The sequence below is a fragment of the Pseudogymnoascus destructans genome (assembly GCF_001641265.1).
Source record: "Pseudogymnoascus destructans isolate 20631-21 unplaced genomic scaffold scaffold_24, whole genome shotgun sequence".
In the NCBI taxonomy this organism is placed as follows: Eukaryota; Fungi; Ascomycota; class Leotiomycetes; order Thelebolales; family Thelebolaceae; genus Pseudogymnoascus; species Pseudogymnoascus destructans.
Window position 1 is genome coordinate 87,501 of NW_020167543.1, and position 24,151 is coordinate 111,651.

At 51.7% G+C, this 24,151-nt stretch overlaps 12 protein-coding genes across 12 annotated transcripts in view; 3 read left to right on the plus strand and 9 right to left on the minus strand.

Moving 5' to 3' along the window:
• VC83_08278 (uncharacterized protein) overlaps positions 1-576 on the minus strand; it is a gene marked incomplete at its 3' end in the record, with an annotated part of 2,359 nt that extends 1,783 nt beyond the window's left edge. Inside the window, exon 1 of the mRNA XM_024471833.1 lies at positions 1-576. This exon is cut by the window's left edge and continues 11 nt beyond it. Within this exon, the coding sequence (XP_024320725.1) occupies positions 1-154 (154 nt within the window). The 5' untranslated portion in view covers positions 155-576.
• VC83_08279 (uncharacterized protein) lies at positions 577-2,153 on the plus strand (the record flags this gene model as incomplete). Its single annotated transcript, XM_024471834.1, has 2 exons — positions 577-869; positions 925-2,153. The coding sequence occupies exons 1-2, from the start codon at positions 779-781 to the stop codon at positions 2,151-2,153; spliced, it is 1,320 nt and encodes a 439-aa protein (XP_024320670.1). The 5' UTR covers positions 577-778.
• Positions 2,154-2,194: 41 nt separating this feature from the next.
• Positions 2,195-3,755, minus strand: VC83_08280 (uncharacterized protein). Its single transcript, XM_024471835.1, has 2 exons — positions 2,870-3,755; positions 2,195-2,808 (listed from the first exon to the last, which is right to left on the minus strand). The coding sequence occupies exons 1-2, from the start codon at positions 3,076-3,078 to the stop codon at positions 2,793-2,795; spliced, it is 225 nt and encodes a 74-aa protein (XP_024320783.1). The 5' UTR covers positions 3,079-3,755; the 3' UTR covers positions 2,195-2,792.
• A 1,066-nt stretch (positions 3,756-4,821) lies between these two features.
• Positions 4,822-5,621, minus strand: VC83_08281 (uncharacterized protein; the record flags this gene model as incomplete). The annotated part of the gene is made up of 3 exons (XM_024471836.1): positions 4,822-4,950; positions 5,070-5,473; positions 5,609-5,621. 3 exons carry the CDS (start codon positions 5,619-5,621, stop codon positions 4,822-4,824), a joined length of 546 nt encoding a protein of 181 aa, XP_024320777.1.
• Positions 5,622-6,859: 1,238 nt separating this feature from the next.
• On the minus strand, positions 6,860-7,174 carry VC83_08282 (uncharacterized protein; the record flags this gene model as incomplete). Its single annotated transcript, XM_024471837.1, has 1 exon — positions 6,860-7,174. One exon carries the CDS (start codon positions 7,172-7,174, stop codon positions 6,860-6,862), a length of 315 nt encoding a protein of 104 aa, XP_024320776.1.
• A 367-nt stretch (positions 7,175-7,541) lies between these two features.
• SCL1 (proteasome subunit YC7alpha/Y8 (protease yscE subunit 7)) lies at positions 7,542-8,597 on the minus strand (the record flags this gene model as incomplete). The annotated part of the gene is made up of 5 exons (XM_024471838.1): positions 7,542-7,928; positions 7,992-8,204; positions 8,255-8,349; positions 8,462-8,524; positions 8,591-8,597. 5 exons carry the CDS (start codon positions 8,595-8,597, stop codon positions 7,542-7,544), a joined length of 765 nt encoding a protein of 254 aa, XP_024320775.1.
• A 119-nt stretch (positions 8,598-8,716) lies between these two features.
• On the plus strand, positions 8,717-10,352 carry VC83_08284 (uncharacterized protein; the record flags this gene model as incomplete). The annotated part of the gene is made up of 1 exon (XM_024471839.1): positions 8,717-10,352. The coding sequence occupies exon 1, from the start codon at positions 8,937-8,939 to the stop codon at positions 10,350-10,352; it is 1,416 nt and encodes a 471-aa protein (XP_024320782.1). The 5' UTR covers positions 8,717-8,936.
• A 582-nt stretch (positions 10,353-10,934) lies between these two features.
• VPS62 (Vacuolar protein sorting protein 62) lies at positions 10,935-13,023 on the minus strand (the record flags this gene model as incomplete). The annotated part of the gene is made up of 2 exons (XM_024471840.1): positions 11,762-13,023; positions 10,935-11,708 (listed from the first exon to the last, which is right to left on the minus strand). The coding sequence occupies exons 1-2, from the start codon at positions 12,533-12,535 to the stop codon at positions 10,935-10,937; spliced, it is 1,548 nt and encodes a 515-aa protein (XP_024320781.1). The 5' UTR covers positions 12,536-13,023.
• Positions 13,024-13,029: 6 nt separating this feature from the next.
• Positions 13,030-15,046, minus strand: SCJ1 (dnaJ in endoplasmic reticulum). Its single transcript, XM_024471841.1, has 3 exons — positions 14,729-15,046; positions 14,567-14,655; positions 13,030-14,499 (listed from the first exon to the last, which is right to left on the minus strand). Exons 1-3 carry the CDS (start codon positions 14,798-14,800, stop codon positions 13,416-13,418), a joined length of 1,245 nt encoding a protein of 414 aa, XP_024320780.1. The 5' UTR covers positions 14,801-15,046; the 3' UTR covers positions 13,030-13,415.
• On the plus strand, positions 15,047-18,307 carry VC83_08287 (uncharacterized protein). Its single transcript, XM_024471842.1, has one exon. It carries the CDS (start codon positions 15,182-15,184, stop codon positions 18,236-18,238), a length of 3,057 nt encoding a protein of 1,018 aa, XP_024320779.1. The 5' UTR covers positions 15,047-15,181; the 3' UTR covers positions 18,239-18,307.
• Positions 18,308-18,792: 485 nt separating this feature from the next.
• On the minus strand, positions 18,793-20,642 carry VC83_08288 (uncharacterized protein). Its single transcript, XM_024471843.1, has one exon. It carries the CDS (start codon positions 20,583-20,585, stop codon positions 18,978-18,980), a length of 1,608 nt encoding a protein of 535 aa, XP_024320681.1. The 5' UTR covers positions 20,586-20,642; the 3' UTR covers positions 18,793-18,977.
• Positions 20,643-20,867: 225 nt separating this feature from the next.
• Positions 20,868-24,092, minus strand: VC83_08289 (uncharacterized protein). Its single transcript, XM_024471844.1, has 5 exons — positions 23,874-24,092; positions 23,504-23,764; positions 22,534-22,574; positions 22,321-22,484; positions 20,868-22,249 (listed from the first exon to the last, which is right to left on the minus strand). Exons 1-5 carry the CDS (start codon positions 23,915-23,917, stop codon positions 21,125-21,127), a joined length of 1,635 nt encoding a protein of 544 aa, XP_024320680.1. The 5' UTR covers positions 23,918-24,092; the 3' UTR covers positions 20,868-21,124.
• Between the last annotated feature and the right edge of the window lie 59 nt (positions 24,093-24,151).

Here is a 24,151-nt window from a genome sequence, read left to right on the forward strand (position 1 = left end):
CTCCTTGTTGTAAGACTCTGAGACCGCATCTTGCTGCTAATGGTTGCGTGCAGGCTACGATTCCGTCGGTGCTGTGGACGACACTCCTTCGGCTTGGGAATTGGGCAAACGCGGGGTTTGAGGACGGCGGGATGGCTTCTGCGTTTAGAGCCATCTTGGGCGCTTATAGTTGTCTGTAGCTGTAGTAATAGATATCTTCTCAGTATGCTTGTTGAAGTCGTCTGGATTGCGCCAAGTTCGTATTATGCACCCAGTAGATTCCAAGAGCATAGACGGAAAGCTTCACCTTTTGAAAGAGATCCAGGAGTCAAACAGAACCCGATATAGTAGACTACGGCGTCGAACCCCCGAAGCCTAACAGCCACCCCGCTATGATACATGGAAGTGAGGGGTAGTGGGATAAACAGTCCTGTCCGAAGGTGGGAAGCCGTTGTACCCACCGTGGGGCCATATGCCATCATGCCCGCAAGGTAACATGTGGACGCCGAAACTCAAAAATCGGCATCCTCTACCCCGGCCAAGGTTCGGAGGCGCATCCGCATCCCCGTATCCCACGCCGATATAACATAACATCACACAGCAAGCCAGTTGTAACACATTCTGCACTCGTCCCCGACTTATCTGTCGAAATGAATTCTGCCAGGGCGGTGATGGTACGGCCTATCATTTCTCCGCCAGGGCCCGAACATATTTGGCACGGGTTCGGAATAACCTCGCGGCTTGGGGGGTTGCACTTCCGCGACCTAGATAATTATCGCTGTGATTTAAGTATCCCAGCATGATTCGAAGTCCGTGGCTATGTCGCAGATGCATTACCGCACTCTCCAGGCCAGCTAGGCGGCAGCAGCCTATCCGCTTCCAAAGCACAGGTATGACCAATCCAATCCCCCCCAATGCGCAAGACCACCCGCTAACATCCCCAAGCTACGAGCAATGAATTCATCAGCCCCGCGCTCCTCACCCGCGCCCGCTCCCTCACAAATGAACATGCCTTCCTGAGCGCCAAAACTAGCGACACCTTCGACAGCAAACTCGCCAAACGCATCGGCGAGCTGCAACCCATAGCCTCCTCCCTCGCCTCGCTCGAGACAGCCACCAACTCCCTGGCCGAGCTACACGCTCTCCTCTCCGACCGCACCACCGACCCCGAGCTGCGCGAACTGGCGGAGGAAGACCTGGCAGCTACGAAATCGGAAGTCGCTTCCCTCTCCCAGAACCTCAAGACCGCCTTGACCCCGATACACCCCTTCGCCGCCCTGCCATGCCTGATTGAGATCAAGCCCGGCGTGGGAGGCAGCGAAGCTAATCTCTTCGCTGGTGACCTGCTGCGCATGTACCGGGCGTACTGCGCGCGTCGCGGCTTCCAGGCATCGTTGCTCAAGTACGAGACTACGGACGGTACGACGGGCGCGGAGTCCGAAGCCCCGATCTTAGAAGCGATTATGGAAATCGCAGATGCAGGCGCGTATGCGGAACTCCGCTGTGAGTCCGGCGTGCACCGCGTGCAGCGCGTCCCCGTGACAGAGGCGAAGGGGCGGACTCACACGAGTGCCGTGGGTGTGCTGGTGCTGCCTAGCATCCCGACGACCGGGGGGGAGAAGTCTATAGGGGAGGCTGATCTAAATGATCCCGAGAGCGATTACTACGTCAACACTACGGATGTGCGGGTTGATGTTATGCGGGCTCGGGGAGCGGGTGGTCAGCATGTTAACACGACTGATTCCGCGGTGCGATTGACGCATATTCCTACAGGAACGGTGGTAGCGATGCAAGACTCGCGATCTCAGCACAAGAACCGCGAGAAAGCGTGGAATATCCTGCGCGCGCGCCTGGCGCAGGCGAGGCGGGAGAAGCGGGAGGAGGAGGTGCAGAAGGTTCGTCAGGCGGCGGGGGGCGGGACGAAGTTGGGGAGGGGAGATAAGGTAAGGACGTATAATTGGGGACAGCAGCGGGTGACGGATCATAGGAGTGGGGTCAGTGTGTTTAATTTGGATGAGGTTATGGAGGGGGGGGAGGAGCTGGAGAGGGTCATGCAGAGTGTGAGGGCTTGGTTGGGGGAGAGGGATATTGAGGATTTGGTGTTGGAGGAGGAGGCGAAGGCAAAGGAGGCGGGGAAGGGGGGTGGGAAGGGGAAGGGGAAGGAGAAGAAGTAGGGGGGGTTTAATGAATATTGTAGAATACTGTACACTACGACGACCTAGAAAACCATAGAGAAGCATATACATACCCGGGCAATTAAAACAAGCGCTGAGCTCACCCTTATCCACCATCACCCAAAAGTCATCATACGTCCTCAACGAGCAAGGTAAGGCGAAGCCGCTCAAGTCGCAGCTGCATAAATTATTATCTAACAACCATGGCCCGACATCTGCAGAGCAGAACTGAGCGGCCTTGAATCTGGGGAGTTCAATGTTTGGTCCGCATTGTGGTTTCTTCGCATGATGAGCGTATTGCCGCCCCGCATCTCGACGACTACGACGACGACGCGTTGGAAAACAGCTAGAGAGCCCACGGTTTTGAAAATTTCTTGAATGGTTTGAAATGGCTGTAGCCGTGCCGATGATGCCTAGTCTCGTTCCGTCAAGTTTTCCAGCAGCATCACTAGGCCACCTTGTCGTGTGAAATGCGTCGCCTTTGAAGTTGTGGACACCTGGAATGTTTGGGAGAGTAGGCTCGTTCAAAATACCCATGCAGGTAATCAAATATCGTGCTTGGAAAATCGGCAAGTGTTGGCTCTGAAATGTTGCAGTCGTCTGGATCTATAATGCAGGGCTTACTTTGGCATAATGCTGTTAGGCGCTCTCGAGCCTTGAAACTATTAGTATTTGTGATGTTATAGAATGAGTTTGTACCATAGGAAAGTACTCACCCATTAATAATAACGCTATCCTTCTCGCGACCTGTCAGTGTCAGTCTCAACCTCCGATTGAAATCTAGTAATCCTAAATCTCCAGTCTTAAACCACCCGTCCGGTGTGAATGCTGCCTTCGTGGCCTTCACATTGTTGTATAACCACTGAAGACAGACGGACCGAACACCTCGAGTGATCCCATCTCGTTTACGCTCGCCTGCTCCCATCCTGACGGGTGATTCTCATATTGATTGCTTGGTTCGCCTCACCAAGCACAATCGACACCATGTTCGATACCGTACTGCGGGCAGTCGACGACGTTATAAATGCAACCTGCACAAGTCTCTGTCATGCCGAAGCCGGGCCTGATAAGCTTCATGGGAGCACCGTATTGAGATAAAAGGCAAACTCTGCTCTGAACAGTCTGGGATGCTAATATGCTGCGTCTCGCTTGGTAGTCGATAACACTAAGGTCAAAGCTGGGAACAACAAGGACAAGCTTAAGATATATTACGGAGGCATCGGTTGTTACTTCCAATCGGCCCTGCCCAACAAGACGCTCTTAAACCAGGCTACCAGCAACTTCGATCCTCAGGATGGAAAGTAAGTTCCCCTTGATCTCTCTAATCATCTCCAGGTCCATCTCAGCGCTACCCAAGTATTCCCAAACTACACAGTCCTCTCCCAATTGACTCCCTTTCTCTCACAGGCTCGAAAGCGACGATTACCCCTCACGACCTGTGAATGCGAACGGACATTTTGTTGACGATGGCTCTTGTAGTTGGTGTTATTGTCTGTACCGTAGGAACGAGCGTAACAAGGCCTATGAGAGCTTTTTGGTGTTTGAGAGTAAGGGGATGATAATTGGGCGAGTTGGGTTTAGAAGCAGCACAATCTGATTTAATGCTCGGGGAGGCCATGTCTTCTATTCAGCTGGTTAGGGAATACTCGGTGGTTTCACCCCGCTATCTAAAGCTCAATGACTATACTACAATGACTGCATAACGATGACGGTGGCGCTGAGACCAAGGCCAGGGTGTACTTTTGTCGTCATTAAAACGTAGTAACGTCACCTACGAAGACAATAGCCTTGGCATCAGCCCATTATTAGATCGACGAGTCAGTAGACTGCATTTCTGCATTAGATCATGCATTCAATCGTGCATTGGATCAGGGGCACGGCAACCTAGGCTCTGTTGGCACACACGATGCTACTTCACATCTGTGAAATCACCATACATCGGTGGGGCGACCTGATGTCTCGCAATTGCGCCTTTTTGGCTTGCGCTTGGAGCGGCGCAGCGGTTCGGACGGCTCGGGCCTATGATGCGGAGCCCATCTGGTTCGTTGGGATCATCTGTCAAAGACTGATAGATCGGTTCCATCTCAAAGTTACCTAATTTTGAGATGGAACCGAGTACTTAGTGGCAAGGCGCTTGTCATGTCAGCTGCACATGCCTACCGAACCCACTTGGCGCAATTTCTTCTTTTTCGCTCATGGTCGGTAAAACATATCACCCATAATTTCCAAACTTCCAGTGCGGGGAATATTATCATTATACAGTGCTTGCGGCGTGAACGCCTATGGCGTCGTCTGGCACCAGCCTAGGATTGGGCATAAAAGCCACGTCTCCAGGACGTCCTATCATTGCCCCCTCACTTGGCCTTCTCGTGGGTGTTTCCATCCATGTATTCCCATATTCCTCGTCCCCTCTTGTTCATATCCATTCCGTGTCCATGTCCATAACCTCGTATCTCATCCTTCTAGCAGCCCCGTCTATTGCCTGGCCTCGCCCCTGGTTTCGCCCAATAATACACATGCTATCTATCGCACCCAGCCAACGATGCCGTAAACAAAATCGTGAAGTTGTGCACATTGAAGACAAAGCGCTCTTCGTATATCCCTATAACCATCAAGCCATCAAGGCGTTTTCTATCGTCAAGTGAAATAAATGTCTTCGTGCAGGTTCTCAACGCCGACTCCGGAGCCAGCGCTGCACGTTTCGCAAGGATGGGTCCTCGTCCGTCCAGCGGCCCACGGTGTAGTCCGAGTTGCGCATTAAATTGTATATGTTCTCATCAGTGACTGTTGCGAGTTCCTGTATTATCTCTGTCAGTGTCACATACTCATTCCCATCGTAGTGCCTCTGTGTCAAAATCCGTCGAAGACTGAGGAGAAGACAGAAACTGGCAAGTATAGGAAGGTGGAGGAACGCACAGCTCGCAGAGCTTGGTCGCAACACACCAATGCAGGCATATGTGATGGACCAGGCCTCATCCCCAGTAACACGCCATCCCGCCATGCGACCCAGCGCATGGCTGCGCTCTGCCTCATGCATATCTTCTGCGCCTCGTGCCGCCGCGAAAAACTATCCAGCATCACCTGCCTCAACTCCGCCTTCTCTTGCTCCGCCTGGCCGCCTCTGCCGGTCGGCACGCGCGTGTCGGCCGCCACGTTCAGGACATGCTGCCCGTCCATGGAGCACTGGCGCAGCGCCGCGTAGCCTTCGGTATAGAAGTCATCCGGGTGGGGAGGGTCGCTGGATACTGAGGCGATGCTGTGCTGGAGGGCGCGGAAGTCGGAGAGGAGGTCGGCGACGCGGGTTGCCCGCGCATCATTATCTGGCAGGTGGATCAGTCTCGATTGCCCCGTGCGGTGGCAAGGTGGCAATTTATGAACATCTTGTCAAAGTTGACAAGAACGCGATCAGGGTGGCGGGAAACGGGCGGGAGCTTAAGAAATTGCGGGATACTTACATCCGTCTGCCATTGGGGCGATAAAAATATATCCGTCAACGGATATACCGGTAATAGCAACAACGAGAGTGAGCGAGTATGAGAGTTAAATATTAATTGGGCAGGGTAATGAATGTGAGCAAAAGAATGCAACAAAGAGAATTAACTTTTCGACTGGTTAATAGCCTGACAGCATTGGGAAAGAATGGATCCGCGGTCCAAGCTGGATATATATCATCGGCCCTCACCCTCACCAACGTCGGCGACGTATCCTGATATGGTATGTTTGGAATTGAAATTACACATGACATGCTGTATGCTCATATTCGTGTTCTGTGGCTGGCTGTCGGATGTACAGTCAACGGCTCCATGATATCGCGAATCTGCACTTGTGCAGTTGCAGAGAGGCAAAGTTGACGGACGTTCCGTTAGGGAGCTCATATTTCTCCGTGAACCCTACCAAGCTGTAAAGTGTGGACCACATAAGTTTGTCATCAGCGAGATCTGTAACCACACCGCATAGATACCATAGGGCATTGTTGGGTATTGGAAGATATTCTGAGAGACCGACTTGGCCGGTATGCAGCAGTATGCAGCAAGTATCCGATGGAGTGGGTTTTGATACTGGAGAAACATTCAGGGGTTCACAGGGTTCAGAGACCGTAAGGAGATTTAGACAGGTTTAGACAGAATTTCCAAGGGCTGGAAGCGTACAAGAGGGGCCGGTGCATGGGGAACCCTCACTAATCCTCGCGACGTTTTCTCGTTACGGGTCAAGTGCGAGCTTTGTGGCGTCAAAGAGCATGCGTCGGAGAGCTAAGCCTCACGATGGTGCGCCACAATAACCAATGATTATGCTGGACCAGAGCAAAGTTTGCCCCTCGTCTTCGATGATCCATGTGTTGCGGCGGTGATGCAGGGGCTACCGCATACCACAGTGCACATCGAGAGTACGGAGCACGTCGCACATCGCACATCGCCCTGTGAAACGATCTTAACCCAGCCGTATGATCAAACGTGCCCTGTAATGGGAATCTTGGGCGCTGGAGCCAAGGTCTCCCAGACAGCTGAAAAACGGAGATAGGGGGATTCTAGCCACAGTCCATCCATAGCCTTGTGAGGAACTCGGAAAGATCTGACTCTATAGGTCGGTAAAGTGGTGAAGGTATGGTGGGTTGATCCTGCGAAGCTCCGTAGTGGAGGCTGGCCTTTGCTCAAGTGGCAATAGCACCCGTCGCCCTGTGAGTCCATAGTTATGCCATCTCTGGCTTCTTAGTGGACAGTCGTCGACAGAGAGGGAGCATGGATCGTGCGCGATGTGGACTGGAGTTTGGAGGTAGATATGAACGCGTGCGACCCATAGTGTAAGGCTCTTCTCAAGTCTCCCTCCTCGAATCCCCTCCAGTTCGGAAGAGGCAGAACGGTGGCGGCGAATTTTTTCTCAGGTGTTGATGGAGATGACTTGTTGATGGTGGCTTTATTTGAGGGCAGGTATAGGCCACCAAGAGCCAGGAGACAGTGAAGTTGCGCAGATCCGCGTCTATCGCCTGTCTTCTGGGTGGGTGGTGTAACGCGGCAGCAAAGCATTGATGTCTCGCGAGACCAAGGACCTATAAACGGGAGATCAGGGTTAGCATTTCACAGATGAGAAGTCCGATCTCCTTCCCCTTCCGTCAGGTCTCAAGCCAAAGCATCCAATCAAATGCAAAAGGGGGTGTGTGTGTTCATGGATCTAATACTGGAAGTGGAAAGCAGTGGAAGCAATAGCAAACGGCCTGCAACGCCTTCATTGATTTCGAATCTTATTCTGATATTACATGGCCCCAATCTGGCAAGAGCAACCAACGACTGGCTCAAGGGTAACCATGATGCTTGAATAACTGTAATCGTGGCGCTAATGCAAACTGGGCAACAAGGCTTAACGCCCTCACCCCATATTCCCGTCCCAATTACCTCAATCCTTCTCCGCAATGGCTTGCAGACGCTCATCAATCTCTTCCTCCGTCAACGCTCTGAAACCCGGGTCGGGCCCTTCCTTTCCGTCCGCACGCGGTCCGCCAGCAATGCCGATCTCCAACTCTCCCTTCTTAAAGTCCACGCTGAGGACCGTGCTGAGGGTAGTTATAGCCAGTTCGACAACCTCCTCCCAGGTACCCTCTGCGCTATCCTTGTTCTTGAGCTTCTTCTCCAAGTGGTTGAAAGCCTCCTGCTGCTTTGGGCCCGATGCCGTGGCCTTGTAACCGGTGTAATAACCAGCGGGGTCGCACTTGTAGAGCTGAGGGCCATTTTCGAAGTCAAGGGATACGAGGGTGGTTGAGACACCATATGGACGCATGTAGGCCTACATATTGTAAGTATTCGGCGTAGCATGCTGAACCGGCCATTCGGAGATATTGTAACTTACGCGCTGAGTATACACCTGGGATATGTTCGCCAACCTCTTGGCCAATACGTCGCACGGCATCTCGTATCCATACTTGTATCTGAACTCAGCAGCTTCACCACGAGCTCTCGTCACCCAGGCCCTCGAATCTGCGATCGAACCGGTCATGACACATCCTACGGATGGGGAGAGCTTGAAGATATGAGAGACGGAAGAGGGATCGATGAGCTTGTCCTGCACACTGTGTAAGCTGAGTATCGAAGGGTCGGGAGTGATGAACGTACGGGAACTTTCTTTTGTGATAATACTACGGCGCAGTCCTTCCCCCTGATGCCGATCGACATGATATTTGCTGCGGTGACAGCTTTGAAGGCATATTCTGTTTGGTGGAGCTGATTAGCTATGCTTGCTGAAACCACGGAGCTTCTCTCGGGCGATCGTGGTCGGCTTCGCAGTGCTCCTTCCGATGATAATAGGCATGTGTAGCTTACCGACTTGATACAGTCGTCCTTGGTCAGAAAAGATGGTGATGTGCCTGTCATAGGCGGCGCTGTCTGTTCATTGAAGTGGTCAGCCGTGCCAATCCAAGGCTGTTTGGAGCTCCGCGTTGGCTCACATACTGGACATCTTGACGTCTTAATCTGGGTTGAATAGCTGTATGGTGATTATACGTTTCTCGAGGTTGTTAAGCTTGTATTCACTCGTGGATGGAAGAAGGGTGGCATTCAAGGCTGATAGCTGGGGTGAGACGTCAACACGCGGTGCCTGGAAGCACTCACGACTTGTTAGCGCCAAAGCTCGCGGCCGCGCGAAGCGAGGCTGCAGCCCGATAACGAAAAAAGTTGATGAAATTCATCCGAGGTGCCTCGTCGTATATTTTTTCAAAACTCAACATAGGCTCACTGATTGGGCTATGAACGATTGAAATTCTTTGCGCATACTACACCAACAATTATACTACCAGCAATGTCCGCCTCCTCAACTTCATTCCCGCGTATCCCTGCATGGAAGCGCCTGGGGCTCAAGCTCAAATCTGAGGGCGATGCACCTTCACCAGTCGCTCCAGCACCGCCCACAGAATACGTGGCTGCGGAACAGCCAAAGAGAAAGCGCGCATCCGATGAAGTTGAATCTACACCTATCAAAAAGTCCAAAAAGTCGCTCAAAAAGGCCGAGTCTACTATATCTTCAACCCCAACAGCCGTGCCCGATGGTATGCTAGGCCGGCGCAAGTCGGTTGCGTTCACGCCAGAGACGAAAGCCGAGGACGGTGACAGCATAAGGCAGCTATTCAACTCTTGGGTTGCTCAGCAGAAGGAAATCGACCATTCCTTTGCCAGCAAGAACGACCAGCCATCATTTCAAACCCCCATACCAACTACCGTCGACGAGACGGTCGATACCACATTACCTGAGCCCGAGCGACGAGTGAAGCGTGTGAAGTCCACCAACCCAGACGACAAGGCAAAGCCCAAGAAGTCCAAGTCCAAAGTGGTGAAGTCGAAGCCCATCGACCCTGCGCTCACCTACTTGACCCAGTTCCACGGCGACAAGGCCAACTGGAAGTTCAATAAGATAAACCAGATTGCAGTTCTTAAGAACGCCTTCGATACTGAACTCATCCCTACCGAATACAACCAGCCACTTTACGAATACATCGCCGGATTGAAAGGCGCTGCACGTGTGCATCTGAGAGATCGCGCACTGGAAATCAGAGATAAGGACGTGGAAGAAGGCGCAAAAGGCTTCACAGACAAGATGACAGACAATCAACGGGCGAAGAAGCAGGAGGAATATGAGACAGCGATGGAGGAGTACGCTGCGACGATGACTTCCACGGCCATTTCATCAAGGACGGGCTTGGAAGAAGGGATCATACTTGGTCTCAATGACACGGCGATGAAGGAGCGTATGATGAAGAGGATGAGAGCTGAGCACGTTCTGAATTTGTTGGCGAGCACACCAGGTGATCCATCCGATTACGCGCCTGTGGTGGGCAACACGAAGCCATTGGAGGAGGCCAGACCACAACCGGTGAAGCTTGAGGCGGAGAAACCACAAAAAACAGTGCGGAAGAGGAAGCAGAGAACAGCGGTGTACGAAAGCGACAGCTCGTCATCTTCGGACTCAGACTCAGACTCGGACAGCAGCACGTCAGAGGAGGAGAGTGACGACGAAGGCCCATCCAAGAAATCCAAGAAATCGGACTCGGATTCTGACAGCTCAAGCAGCTCGTCCGGATCAAGTTCTGGGGACTCCTCGGATTCAGATGGCTCGGATGGTAGTAGCAGCAGCAGCAGCAGCAGTGGCAGTGAAGGTGAAGGTGAAGGTGAAGGTGAAGGTGAAGGTGAAGGTGAAGGTGAAGGTGATGAGAGTGACTAAGGATGGGATGTGTGCATTTGATACCCCAAGAACAGTGCAGGTTGGGTTTCTTATACTGCAGGAATGGCGTCTTAATGCTGCTGTTGCGAGATTCAGGGTCTGACTACTCGTATATGGCGTCTGGATGCTGCGGTTGTGTGTTTCAGGGTCTGACTAAATGGTCCCTCCCCTCCCTTTCCACTATATCCTTTACACATTATCGGATGTATATCGTCGGGGAATTATATGGGATATTAGACATGGGATATCATTAGACCCGGAATGAATGGAAATGAAAGCCGTGAATCTCAATGTGTTTCCCACTCTCTTACAACCAATGCAGTGCCATTTGAAAACGCCAGACAATGCTTTTGGGATAGTAATAAGCTTAATAACCCCAAAGGCCGTCAAATCCGTCTAGCGGGTATATGTCTATATAAACCCAATTGTAAACTCCACCTCCCCCATCAACCACAGAACTCCATCCCATATACCAAACCCAGCCCGTTTCCCATCACCTGGACCAAATAAATTCTTCCAAACTCCTTAAATCTAGTGTCCAAATCCTATATCCCAAATCTTTCCCAACTCCAACAACCCCCTCTATCCAACTCTATCAGCAGCACCCTCAACCACCGTCGCATTTATCGTCCCATAAGTCACCGCTCTCCCCCCCTCAACATCCAACGCCACGACACTCGGCTCCGGCCCATCCTCCGCCTCCTCACTCAACAACGGACTCCTCTCCATATCCTCCAGCATCTTCTTCCCCCCCCTCCCCTTCCGGATCCGTATCAACATCATATGTCCCCACTTCACATGTCTCCCCACCGTATACCCCGCAACCCCCACCACCACCAGCGCCAGGAACCCGCCACACACCCACGCCCAGTTGTACAGCCAGTCGAGCAGCCACAAGCGGGGCGCGATCGTCGTGCTGACTTCGCAGGGGCCGTGCTGGATGCAGATGTCGGGACGGCCCATGGATTTGAAGCGTGGGCCGAATGGGCCGTCGACGAATTTGCGCTCGCCGATGATGGGGGCTTGGTATTGGCGGGGGTCGTTGGAGGGGTACCCTTTGTCGCCCCAGCAGCCGGCGTAGTGGAACCAGCTGGTCGGGGCGTTGGGGTTCTGGAGACTAGGGGTGAGTGTGCCGGGTGCGAAGTTGACGGATGCGGAGGGCTCGCTGACCAACTTGGCGCCGACGTCGGAGTGGTCGGAGGGGGAGGTGTAGTGGTAGGACATGACGTTTAGAGCTGGGTCCCAGAGGGGGCCGTGGGAGGTTGTGTCGTGTAGGATGGCGAAGGGGAGGATGTACGCCTGGATGCCGGTTGTGGCGTACATGGCATGGCTGCCTTTGGCGGAGTAGATGACGGGCTGCGGATTATTAGTCGCCATGACATTATTATAAGGGTAGGAAAATGACTTACGCGCTTGCCATACTTCTCCATGGCGCCAAAGGTGTAGGTTCTTCCACCCGTATGCTGGCTGATAAACATCGTCTCTGGAACCCCGTTTCGGAATTTCATGACACTATGCTCCCAATCCCCCACATGGTCGCCAAAGCCGACCCCAAAGACGCTGTTGCCGAGGTTGTAGCTGTAAAAGAAGAACCAGAATGCAAATATGACTCCGTCACCTTTATCAACCACAGTCAAAACGACTGGCGCAGGACTTCGCCCGCCTATTTTGCTAATCTTCTTCCGCTTCTCGCCCCTCTTGCCCTCGCCCTTTGGCGCAGCTAAATCGGTCTCGTTACCCTCTAGAGTGGCGGGTGGCGGTACAGGCATATTATGCGCGCTCAGCATCCAAGCCGGGCTCGTCATCACATCATCCCGGCTCTGGAGATAGAGATGACGGCCGCCTTCGTGCTTGTCAAGGTCCCCTAAGTCCCATAATGTGGGATGCTGTTCATCCTTTGGCACGGGCTTGAAATCCACATATGGTTTTGTGTGGACCAAATGCTCATCCATAAGACTAGGCCAGTGTATTTCGTCCTCGGCGAGATGCACCAGGGGAGCATACTCAATCACATAGCTCGGGATATCTTTTTGAATTTTCCCATCGCCGGCTGTCCCGGTCGGCGTATGACTGTCCAGCCATTCCGAGTGGATCGGGGTGTCGAAGTGGTCTTGCTCTAGCGCGCGAGCAGAAGTAATCACTCCGGCACAGAGCGCAAGGATGCCCAGGGTGGGATATAGCATCTGGGCGGGCTATTGTCTCATAGGACCTGCAGTCTATAATTGCGGAATGGTATTCGTCTGTAAAATTCTGGTTCGGCCAAAATCGTCGAAGTAGTAAGCGGCTGTATCGGTGTCGCCCCAATTCCTATGGGAAGTTGTTCTTTATGTATAGCCAGCTGCCGCAAGGGACTTTTGAGAGGGCCCTGGATTATGCGGGGTATAATACAAACAGTATCCTGAGGGAGGATCGCAAAACCAGCGTCTCTGCGTTGTGATTGTGTTGTTGAAATGTCCCTTGCCTCTTTGCCTTTGTGATAATCCGGGCCGCCGGGTGACGTCTGAGAAAAGTCGCAGCTGACCAAAACGATGGTTCTTGCCTTTTATATCCACCCAGTCTTGGAAATCAGTCTAAGAACGTGTACATAGTTCGCATGTACTATACAGACCTTCCGGAATAGTGAATACTTGACAATGTGGCCTATGGAAGGAAGTGTTACTGACACGCCGTCTGGTAAAGGCAATGAATCGTATGCCGCTTAACTAACATACATGAATCGTATGCCGCTTACATAAGCACGGGCGGCAGTAGAGCAAATTAGCGATGAGAGATCCTGCTCATGTCAGCTTGATTAGCTGCCGCTGATGGCTCGCCACTTTATACCGATGCACATCCACATCATGTACAACCCCGACTACTCCACTTTTGCATTTGAGGCTTAAAAAGGCTTGATATTCTCATGTCACGGGAAGGGAATATACCCTGTTCGTAAAACCAGAATCCTACAAATACCTCTCATGCCGCCGCTGGACGTGATATAAACTTGATCCAAGGGATCAAGGAATCTAATCTTCCCATAGGTTATACTGGTATTTTATACACATGCCATGGTAGGCTCTTTCCTCACAGCTCATCCTTCACGGCCGGCTTCACAGGCCGCCCCGAGTCCTTTCCCAGATCCACACCCTTCTTCATTCTCCACTTCTCCCACAGCGCCCAGAAGTCCTTCTCCATCCCCTTCTCCATTTGATCAGGTAGCACAACGGTATACTCTATGAATAACTTGCCGAACTTCGTTTTGTGGTAGACGCTGTCTCCATCTTCGTCCCATATCGGCATTCCTTCGTCCTTGACAGTCTCTACTGTACCGGACTGTACGACCTTGCCTCGTGGTCGCGAGAGTTGGACAACATGTCCGTCGAGATGAGTAACATTGCGCGTCCATCCACCCATCCATGCTTCCCTTAAGCCGAGGGTTTCCTTCCAGTATATATCATCACCGCGGCGGCGGAAGAACGTCCCATCAACCTTCAGCTCATTATCAACATCAAGATCCGGTTCCTTTTCGTGTAATGTGACTATAAGGTCGCCGGCAACCCAGTCAGGGCTCTCATCCGCGTCGTTCTCGTACCGTATACGGTGTCCAACCGGCGCGCCCTTCTCAATATCCAACGTGAACTCATTAACCTTGCGCACAACCCTGGTGCCGTCGCAAACCGCGCACTTATGCTTGATAATTTTTCCTTGCCCACCGCAATGATCGCAGCGGACCTGCATCTGTTGAAAGATCCCCGGCGCGAGCATGTGTTTCCTGATGACTACTCCATGGCCGTGGCACTCCCCGCAAACATCCAGTTGCTTATCGCTTGCCCCGGTTCCGTCGCATTCGTCGCAGATCTGCTGCTTCTCAAGGTGAAACTCTGTTTTCTTCCCGTTGTAGAAGTCCCTTAATGGTATGGCGATGCGTACTTCCATATCTGGCCCTCGGCGCTCTCCGTGGCCTCCGAAGCCGCCACCACCACCGCCGCCGAAGAATCGGGAGAATAAGTCGAAAGGATCATGATGTTGCTGGTGGCCGCCACCCTGTGCGTGTTGTTGCAGGCCTTCGTGGCCGTATTTATCGTAGATTTGGCGGGTCTCGGTGTCGGATAGAGCTTCATAAGCAGCTGCGATTTCGACAAACTTTTGCTTTGCAGTCTCGTCTCCACTAAGATATGTTAGACTCTGGGGCAATCATGTAAAATATAACTGTGGATAGAGGGGCAGGAACTTACGGGTTCTTATCGGGGTGTAATTTCTTGCTTAGAGATCGGTATGCCCGTTTGATGTCGCTCTTAGAGGCTTGCTTGTCAATGCCCAAGAGCTATTAACATTAGTGATGCCCCTCACAAATAATTATATTGCCTTTATAGCAGCGACTGTAGAGCTTATCTCACCTTATAAAAGTCCTCGGCGCAAGCTACAAGCTGCAAGAAGCAGACAAACAGCAAGGCTGCCCGCGCCCACATATTTGTGGATTTCCCTTGATGTCCTCAATCAATTCAATGTACAATGCTGGATACAATATAGGATAGCAAAGAATCCGCAATCATGAAAACATGAGTTGCAAAAGGAGTGTCGGTGGGGTGAAATATATACAAGCTCCAGAGGATTATGATATGCTCAACGTGGCTATTTCGCCATAAATTGATAAAGGAAATGAGTGCAAACAGAGCAAACATACCTTAAATTTTGGAACTTGGAAGGCTGGTTAGCCTCCCAAGGTGTCGGAGGAGCCATTTAGTAGCGACAACTACGAGTCTTCTTTCGAACCTTTCAGGGCAGGCAATCTTTTTTAGTTTGCCGTGTCCAAGGCTTTGTTTAGAGACGAAACCAGCACACGGCAAACGATGGGTCCCAAGAAATACGCCCTCCTCCCCATGGAGGAGGAGGAATTGGCCCCTGCCAAGGTCGTCGAGAAGAAGAAGGAGAAGCGCTCTCGACGCGATTGCGAGAAATCATCCTCTTCACACCATGATAGGGACCGCCGTGACCGGAGTCGAGAGCGCGAACGCTCGCCACGACGTGACAAGTCGCCCCGCCGACGATCACCGCGTCCGACCGAACACAAGTCCAGAACTATCCGACGACCTGCTGGCGATGAAAATTATCAGGATCGTTGGGGTGATGAAGAATATGACTCTGCGGAGGAACAGGAATTCCAGGAGTCGGCGCCGAAGCGGTTGAAGACGGACCACGATGACGAGGCGGATCTATCTGAAGGCGCCAAGGAAGAGCGTGAGAGGCAAAAGGATATCGAGGAGCGGGAGGCATTTGCGAAGCGTTTGAGGGAGAAGGATGATGATAAAACTAGGAAACTTGTTGAAGACAGGTCTTCCACTAAGGATGGCAAGATATTGGCGCAACGGCGGCTGCTCGCTGAGGATGCGGCAGCGAGAAGTGCGGCATTGCCAGATCTGAGGGAGAGGTCACGACAGGAGTACTTGAAGAAGAGGGAGGCCGAACGATTGGCGTTACTGAGGAAGCAGGTTTCGGAGGAGACGGAGGAACTGAGGAGCGGCGTCAGGTTGTCCGAGAAGGAAAAGACGGAATTTGCGAAGAATAGGGAAGTGTTACGGATCGCGGAGGAGCGGTTACGTATCGACGACCATTTGGATGGCTACGCCATGCCAGAGGACTATATCACGGAGAAAGGCAAAATCGACAGGAAGAAGAAGGAGGAGGCTATGTACAAGCGCTATGTTGACCGTGACGAATACGGCCAAGAGAAGTTCGTCACAGAGCACGAGGAGTGGGAAAAGGAACAAGCGACCAAAGCCAAAGCTCAAGTCCAAAGCAGAGAGTGGACGGATCAAGGCGAATATGACTATGTCCTGGACGAGGAGCAAGGAATTAAATGGGTTATGGATCAAAGAATGCCAGGCGAGGGCAAAGGCATGTCGAAGGAAGAGAGATTTTTGGCCGAACAGCTCAAGGCTGCAGAGAAGAGAGCCCTGAGCATGGAGGAGACGCGGAAAAGTCTTCCCATCTATGTATACAGGGACGAGTTCCTTGCAGCCTTGGAGGAGCATCAGATCCTTGTCATTGTTGGTGAAACTGGTAGTGGAAAGACTACGCAGCTGCCTCAGTACTTGCATGAAGCCGGATATACGAAAGATGGCCTGAAGGTCGGATGCACGCAACCTCGTCGTGTTGCAGCGATGAGTGTTGCAGCTCGTGTAGCTGATGAGATGGGTGTCAAAGTAGGGAACGAAGTTGGTTATTCGATCAGATTCGAGGACTCGACGAGCGACAAGACTGTCTTGAAGTACATGACTGATGGTATGTTACTGCGAGAGTTCATGACAGAACCAGATCTGGGTGGCTATGCTGCCATCATGATTGACGAGGCCCACGAACGGACTGTTCACACTGACATTTTGTTGGCGTTGGTTAAAGATTTGGCGAGAGAGAGGCCCGACTTGAAGCTGCTCATTTCTTCCGCAACTATGAACGCAAAGAAATTTGCCGACTACTTTGACGACGCACCCATTTTCAACATTCCTGGCCGTCGATACCCTGTCGATATCCATTACACACCACAACCGGAAGCAAACTATTTGGCAGCTGCAATTACTACAGTCTTTCAGATTCACACCACTCAAGGGAAGGGGGATATTCTCGTCTTCTTAACTGGTCAGGATGAGATTGAAGCTGCGGAGCTGAATATCATGGAAATCTCTAGAAAGCTGGGTAGCAGAGTGCCCGAGCTTGTCATATGTCCCATTTACGCCAACTTACCCTCCGAGTTACAGAGCAAGATTTTCGAGCCAACCCCTGACGGTGCTCGAAAGGTAGTGTTAGCCACCAACATTGCTGAGACGAGTTTGACCATCGACGGTATCGTATACGTTATCGACCCTGGTTTCGTGAAGGAGAATATCTACAATCCTGTCACTGGCATGTCAAAACTTGTAGCAGTACCCTGTTCTCGCGCCTCCGCAAACCAGCGAAGCGGGAGAGCCGGTCGTGTCGGCCCTGGAAAGTGCTTCAGACTCTATACCAAGTGGGCGTTTATGAACGAGATGGATGAATCCACCACTCCCGAAATCCAGCGCACAAACCTCAACGACATCGTCCTCCTCCTCAAGTCTCTAGGTATCCACGCACTCCTCGACTTCGAATTCATGGACCCGCCTCCCACCGAAACCCTAATCGGCGCACTGAACCAGCTCTTCGCCTTACAGGCCCTCAACCACAGAGGCGAGCTCACCAAAATCGGACGTCAAATGGCCGAGTTCCCCACCGACCCCATGCTCGCAAAATCCATCCTCGCCGCCGACAAACTCGGCTGCGTCGAAGAGATCCTCAGCATAGTCGCCATGCTCTCCGAAGCCTCGGCCCTCTTCTTCCGCCCCAAAGACAAGAAGATCCACGCTGACAGCGCACGCGCGCGCTTCACCGTCAAGGAAGGCGGCGACCACCTCACTCTCCTGAATATCTGGAACCAGTGGGTCGATAGCGACTTCAGCCCTATCTGGAGCAAAGAGAACTTCCTGCAGCAACGCTCGCTCACGCGTGCGCGCGATGTCCGTGATCAGCTTGCTAAGCTGTGCGAGCGTGTCGAGGTCACTATCAGTAGTGTGGGCGCGGCGGATCTGGTGCCGATCTCGAAGGCTATCACGGCGGGATTCTTCCCTAATGCGGCGAGATTGCAGCGTGGAGGCGATAGCTACAGAACGGTGAAGAATAATAATACGGTGTATGTGCATCCCAGCAGCGTGCTGATGGATGCGAATCCGCCGATTAAGATGGTGGTGTATTATGAGTTGGTGCAGACGACGAAGGAGTATATGAGGAGTTGTCTGCCTATTAAGGCGGAGTGGCTCACGGAGGTAGCGCCGCACTTTCATAAGAAGAAGGATATTGAAGAGCTGGAGGAGAAGAAAATGCCCAAGGGGCGGTAGGATAGACGGGGGCTCGGGCGTAGTATCCGTATGCATATATCTAAATAAATACATAAAATGGAATATCTGAACATATTTATTGGCTTGGGTCTGGGCTATCTATATATAACACCAAACCTTTCCTTGCTACAAAAGACCAGCAGTGGCGGGTTTCTAATCAACAACGGATATATGCCGACAACGGGAGAAATGACGGTGTTCTTTACAAAAACACGTCCATAAAAAAATCGTATAAAGTTGGTTCTGTTTCTATCGTGAATTCAACTTCTACATGGCGAAGCTCGGAGGTGGCTGCCACGTCCACGCTCAATTTCCCTCGTGATTCTTGTTACCGTTCTTAAAACACTGTCACCGTCATTTCTCCCGTTGTCGGCCTATATCCGTTGTTGATTAGAAACCCGCCACTGCTGGTCTTTTGTTTTTATGGATGTTAATACTACGGAAGATAGATCTACAGTTGCTAGACCAGTAGTGTTTTTGCAGCCCACTTGGACAGATTGAATGTCGGCCTGGGATTGCAGTATACCAAGTGAGTAGATGAATATTGGACGAAGGCATATATATATTGTATGGTATGAAGTATCCACATCAACGTTCAGTATCTAGACTATAGATTCACACCATCCGCGTCGCCAACGCCAGACCACAATATACATTTTTTACCCAACCCATTCATATGCAAAGACCGAACTCCACGCTATCAAACCTTCCATGCAATATCATCACCCGGCCCCCTGCCTCAAGCCGCCACAGCACGTCCAGCCATCAGCATCCCCAACATACCCTCCGTCTGACACGCCTGCTGTGCTCTCTCCACCTCCGCCCTAACCCGGCGATGCAGCCACTTAACCCCCTTCTCCAGCTCCTCGCTCGCACCCACATGCTCGCTGTAAAGATCTAGAAGCAAGAGAGCGGCATCCACACACGTGTTCACATACCGCGGATCGATAATGTACTTCGCGACCCACCGCAGAATCGGCATCACGGTCGTCTCATCACGGCTACTGAACGCCTCGCGCATCGCAGACCGGTGCTTCAGCGCCGTCAGCACAGACAGCACAACCACAGGCGGCAAATTGCTCCCTAGTACCATATCCAGCGCCGCGCCGTAGCGGCCATTGCGCAGACTCTTCTCCCACTGGCTTTCGCCCTTCTTACGCTTCTCGTTCCCCTCGATAACGACGTCCGCGCCCTCGCCTAGAAACTTCATGCCGCGCAGTTTGTTCTCTACGCCACGGGACCGCTTCTTGTTCTTCTTATCGTATTCCTCCACGTTACCCGCGATGAGCGCGGCCATCTCCTTCTCGCGCTCGCGCTCCTTGACCTTTTGGGCGCCGGAGAGGCGGGTGCGGATGGAGAGGACGCCGGATTGGAGACCGACGGCAAGATGCTTGTCCTGGTGATCCGAAGAAAGGACAACGGCCACGGATAGGATGGGAGAGCTATATTTTGAGCCCGCAACCGAGTTCCAGGATGTTGTCTCGAAGACCTTAAGATGGCCATCGAGAGCGCCGGAAACAAGACGTGTACCATTTGACGCCAGGCATAGTGCTGTGACAGTCTTTTGGTGGTTCTTGATGATGTGCAGCGGTTTCCCGGCCACAAGGTCGAGGACTGATATTTGTGCTTCGGAGGATGCGATGAGTGTTGTTCCAGAGGGCATTGGAAGGACGGCTTCCACAGGGGCAGCGTGCTTGAACGTCATTGCCGCGCGAGTAGGAGTACGCGGATCCCAAACACGAACAGTCGAATCGTAGGAACCAGAGGCAAGCATATTGCTGAGCATGCCCGGCATGAATGCTGCCGACCTGACATAATCGCCATGGCCAATAAACTTTGTCGTGCTCTGTCCGCTGGGCAGATCCCAGAGTCGTAGTGTACGGTCGTCGGAGGCAGACATTAGAGTAGTCAGCTCTGTGGGCGAAAACTTCGTCGTCCACACGGGCTGTTTGTGCTCTTCCCAGGTCTTGAGGATAGCGCGCGAGTTGACATCAAAAACCTGGATCTTGCCACTGTCGTCACCGGCAACCGTAACGCGGCCATCACGGCGGATCTCTCCACTGTGAGCAATGTCCGAAAAGCGAGTTATGGTCTTGATGAGTTTTCGGGTTCGTATCGAGTAGATCTGGACGCGCGTGCCGGTCGTGACGGAGAAGTAGTCATTGTTCGAGGGCAGCAGCGGATTGCTGGGAGGAGGGGGGAAAGAAATGTGAGTGACAGGATATGAGGTCGGGGACGGGATGATTTGCTGCGACCTAAATGACTTCCAATATTGTTGTTCTGGTGTAATTGGCGAAGGACCGCTGGGCAGTTTCACCTGCTGGAGCTTCGTTATCGGGGCTGCCATTTTGCAAGTTGGTTGAGAGTCGCCCCGGCTTGAATATGTAGTCGGCGCAAAGGTACGAGCATCAAGCAAGCATCTTACAAAAAATATTTGGATTATCAGTTGCGCGTTTTCTGGAGGGACGGGACTAGTCTTGATACGGTTAGCGTATAGTTTTGATATTTTGACGTCACGTGAGTTTTCACTTCTCTCAAAGATGACCATGCATGTTACCTTGAAATACAAGATCGTTTACCGTTGTATCACTTTAATGCCAAGGTAATATTCAGGAGTGATTTAAAATATGTGATTCATTCGTGTTGAGTATATTACACAGTCTGCGTCCTGCAGAAGCCAGCCTGTTGACGCCACCCGGGTAATCCTAACTTCCTTTGATTCCCATGAGAGAAGGAAACCCCTTAAAGTGAATAACCCAAAGCAAAATAAAAAGCCATAGTATAAAATAGGGCGAGACTTTGGTGGTGGAAGGCTGGAAATGTCCAATCGAAGTAATAGATTCCAGGCTGTATAATGTCTGGCAGATGGGAACAGCATCAACTAACTCATCTCGAGTACGGATGGTAGCCACCTCTGCCACCACCACGTCCGCCACCACGATAGTTTGCTCCTGGCTTTCCAGCGTTTTTTGGGCCGGTCGGCGCTCCTGCCGGAGGAGCAGGTTGTGGTCCACTCGGCGTGCCACTTCCTCCCCTCCCTTGGGCCTTGTTGTACCCACCGGCACCGCCAGCAGGAATTGGTTGAGGAACATCATCGTACATGCCCTCCCAGCTGGTGGGTTGGTTTTGTCCACCATAATTATTTCCGGCGTTGTAGTGTTGGCCTGCCGGAGTTTGCGATGTTTGTCTTACGCCGCGGTGACCCTGCTGCTCATACTTCTGTTGCTCAAGGGATTGTTGCTCGTATGCGTTGTACCCAGAGTTGTTTCCTGCACCAGCAACGCCGGCATTCCCGCCACCTATGCCGCCTCCCATCCCTTGCATTTGTTGGGCCTGCATGGCCTGCTGCATCTGCTGCATCATCATCGGATTCATCATCGCAGGGTTCATTCCCATAACTGGGCTTTGTCCAGCCTGTGGGCTTTGGCTGCGATCACCAGCATTCTGTTGCTGAGCCGCCTGCATCTGCTGCATCATCATCTGATTCATCATAGCCGGGTTCATAGCGGCACCTCTTCCGGCACCCATGGCCATTTGCTGCTGCATCATTGCCATGTATTGTTGCATGCGCTGCCAGTATTGAGCCATGACTTGTGGCGTCATGCCACCTGGCGCCATCTGGTTGCTCTGGGCTTGAGGCTGGTTGCCATAATTATCTTGTTGTTCCTCCGGCTTTCGGAATCGGTTGCGGCCTCCACCACCACGGTTATCCTCCTCCTCTCGAACATTTCCACGTGGCTGCGCTTTCTTAACTTCAATTGGCTTGCCCAAGATCTCAAGGGGAATATTGATGCAAGCATCAACAGCAGCCTCTGAGTCAAAGGTCACAAAACCGAAGCCGCGGGGACGACCGGTGTCTTTGTCCATCATGAGTGTAGCGTCAACAACACGGCCAAATTGCATGAAGTACTCTTTGAAGTCTAGCTCGCTGGCTTCTTGTGAAACCCCACCAACAAAGATCTTGGATGTACGCTCTTGTTCGTCGCGTGGAATGGCGCGTTTTGGGTCAATCTATTGACATATTAGGTGAGGCTACCTAGTATTTGGTGAAACCGTAGTGTTTCCAAGGTGAGTATTCTTACAATCTTTCCATCCAGATAATGTTCCTTGACCATCACAACATTTACAGTTCGAGCGTCTTTGAACGTGAGGAATCCGAATCCTCTGGAGCGGCCAGATGCACCGTCTCGCATAACTGTGCATTCCACGACCTCTCCAAACTGTGAAAAGTAATCCTTCAGTGATTCTACATCATAATCAGTACTGTAGGTAGCAACTTGGGCAGTTACACTCACGATCCGTTGTTTCCCAGTTCAATCCACCAATGAACATTTTCCTGTAAAAACAGTACACATTAGCCCAAAAATTGCAACAGCAAACACACTCCACCAAAAAATAACAGGCCATAGCGAAATCAGAGTTCAGATCTTTCCGCGTTCAGGCTCATTCCAGAACTATTCCTTGCCTGGCTACAATACTTTGTGGACAGTGGGCACCTCATAAGCGTATGGTGTGTCCTTTCCTTCCCAAATACAGTAAAGTATCCGGCTTTGATGGCATGGCTTTTGACCACGGAATAGATGTAGTCTTCCCAGAATGTAGCGTAGAGCGGGCTCAAATATCTGCATTGGAGATGCCCAAAGCAAGGGATATAGATCTCTCATACACGGACTCCTGAGTCATGCAAGAGTATGACAGTTTGACAGATCCGTGAGATAATATCGTATCTTGTTTTTGCTATCGTGATGCTAGGTACTGGCGTAGAGCGCTATACGCCTTTCGTTCTTGCTAAGCCTATGGGCATATCTAGCTTCTGTCTGATGCTCTATGGAGATTATCTCGACAATAGGCTATGGAATAGTAGTATGCCAGACTATAACTCTCGGATGTCGACTCCATGGTGAAACCATCATTTTGCCATCCCACGTAGACTTCTCAGCAGCAAGTCGGTGGTAATGTCATCCATCCCAGGCACACCGGGAGATTTGAGATACGCTTCTGAAGTTCCACAATCCGGGCCATCGATCTCCTTCTGGAATTGCTATATTTCCAGCCACGATAGCAAAATATTTCTCTCTATGCTTTGCTCGGTCTCTCATGATTCGCCTCCTGCATCTCCCAGACGCGCCTCAAATCATTGCCTCATGATCAAAGAAGTCCACCATGGAAATATGGCTTCTCTGTCCAGAGAGTAGTCATGCTCCAACCCCTATACTCTGTCGCAATGGCTAGGTCATAATGTGTAAAGAAATAACTATATCTTACCCGTCCTCTTTTATTCCTGGCCCTTGGGCATCACGCTCTTGCTGAGCTGGTGCGCTATAATCATTCCCGCCTCCCAAATTGAAGTCTATCTCATCGTCATCTTGCTCAGGCTGCTCACTGAACTCCTGGCCTTCGGTAGCATCTGGCTCTGGCACTGCCGCAGGTTCTTCGGTCTTCACCGCGCTGGAACCATTGACTACAGCCGGTGCTGGTCTAACTTCCGGGGCAGCTGGTGCTGGTTTCGTTGCGTCATCCTCGTACCTGGCAAGGTTTTTGTCAGCCACGTCGGCGATAGGCGCCAAAGCGCGAATAACGAAGACAAGATCGCAGCAACATAGAACTGAGGTGTATTCTGGGGATAGGTACTCACAGATCAGCGAAGAGATCATCTTCGAAGTCGTCTTGGTCGGCCATACTTGTTGTGCTAGGTTAACTTCGCGACCGAGGTTAGGGGAGGGTGTTTTGTGGTTTTCGTAGATATGATCTCATCCAAAGCAATTAATGCTGGACTTGAATGAGATTAGATGTGTGAATATTATGGAATAGTATAAAGGAGAAGGTGAAGTGATGGTGTCCACGTTGACTTTACAGCTAGACAACAACTCGAAGTCGTCGAGAGGCCAAGGCTGCTTTTCTCGTCGACGCACT

What these genes read in the sequence shown, in the direction of transcription:
- VC83_08280 (XM_024471835.1), bottom strand. Translation starts at nt 3,078, where the DNA reads ATGGGAGCAGGCGAGCGTAAACGAGATGGGATCACTCGAGGTGTTCGG.
- SCJ1 (XM_024471841.1), bottom strand. Translation starts at nt 14,800, where the DNA reads ATGTGGGCGCGGGCAGCCTTGCTGTTTGTCTGCTTCTTGCAGCTTGTA. An exon ending in GCGCCGAGGACTTTTATAAG is followed by an intron (nt 14,656 to 14,728) that starts GTGAGATAAGCT and finishes TAATGTTAATAG; the next exon opens with CTCTTGGGCATTGACAAGCA. An exon ending in TTACACCCCGATAAGAACCC is followed by an intron (nt 14,500 to 14,566) that starts GTAAGTTCCTGC and finishes AACATATCTTAG; the next exon opens with TGGAGACGAGACTGCAAAGC.
- VC83_08287 (XM_024471842.1), top strand. Translation starts at nt 15,182, where the DNA reads ATGGGTCCCAAGAAATACGCCCTCCTCCCCATGGAGGAGGAGGAATTG.
- VC83_08288 (XM_024471843.1), bottom strand. Translation starts at nt 20,585, where the DNA reads ATGGCAGCCCCGATAACGAAGCTCCAGCAGGTGAAACTGCCCAGCGGT.
- VC83_08289 (XM_024471844.1), bottom strand. Translation starts at nt 23,917, where the DNA reads ATGGCCGACCAAGACGACTTCGAAGATGATCTCTTCGCTGATCT. An exon ending in GATGATCTCTTCGCTGATCT is followed by an intron (nt 23,765 to 23,873) that starts GTGAGTACCTAT and finishes AAACCTTGCCAG; the next exon opens with GTACGAGGATGACGCAACGA. An exon ending in CCAGGAATAAAAGAGGACGG is followed by an intron (nt 22,575 to 23,503) that starts GTAAGATATAGT and finishes CTGTTTTTACAG; the next exon opens with GAAAATGTTCATTGGTGGAT.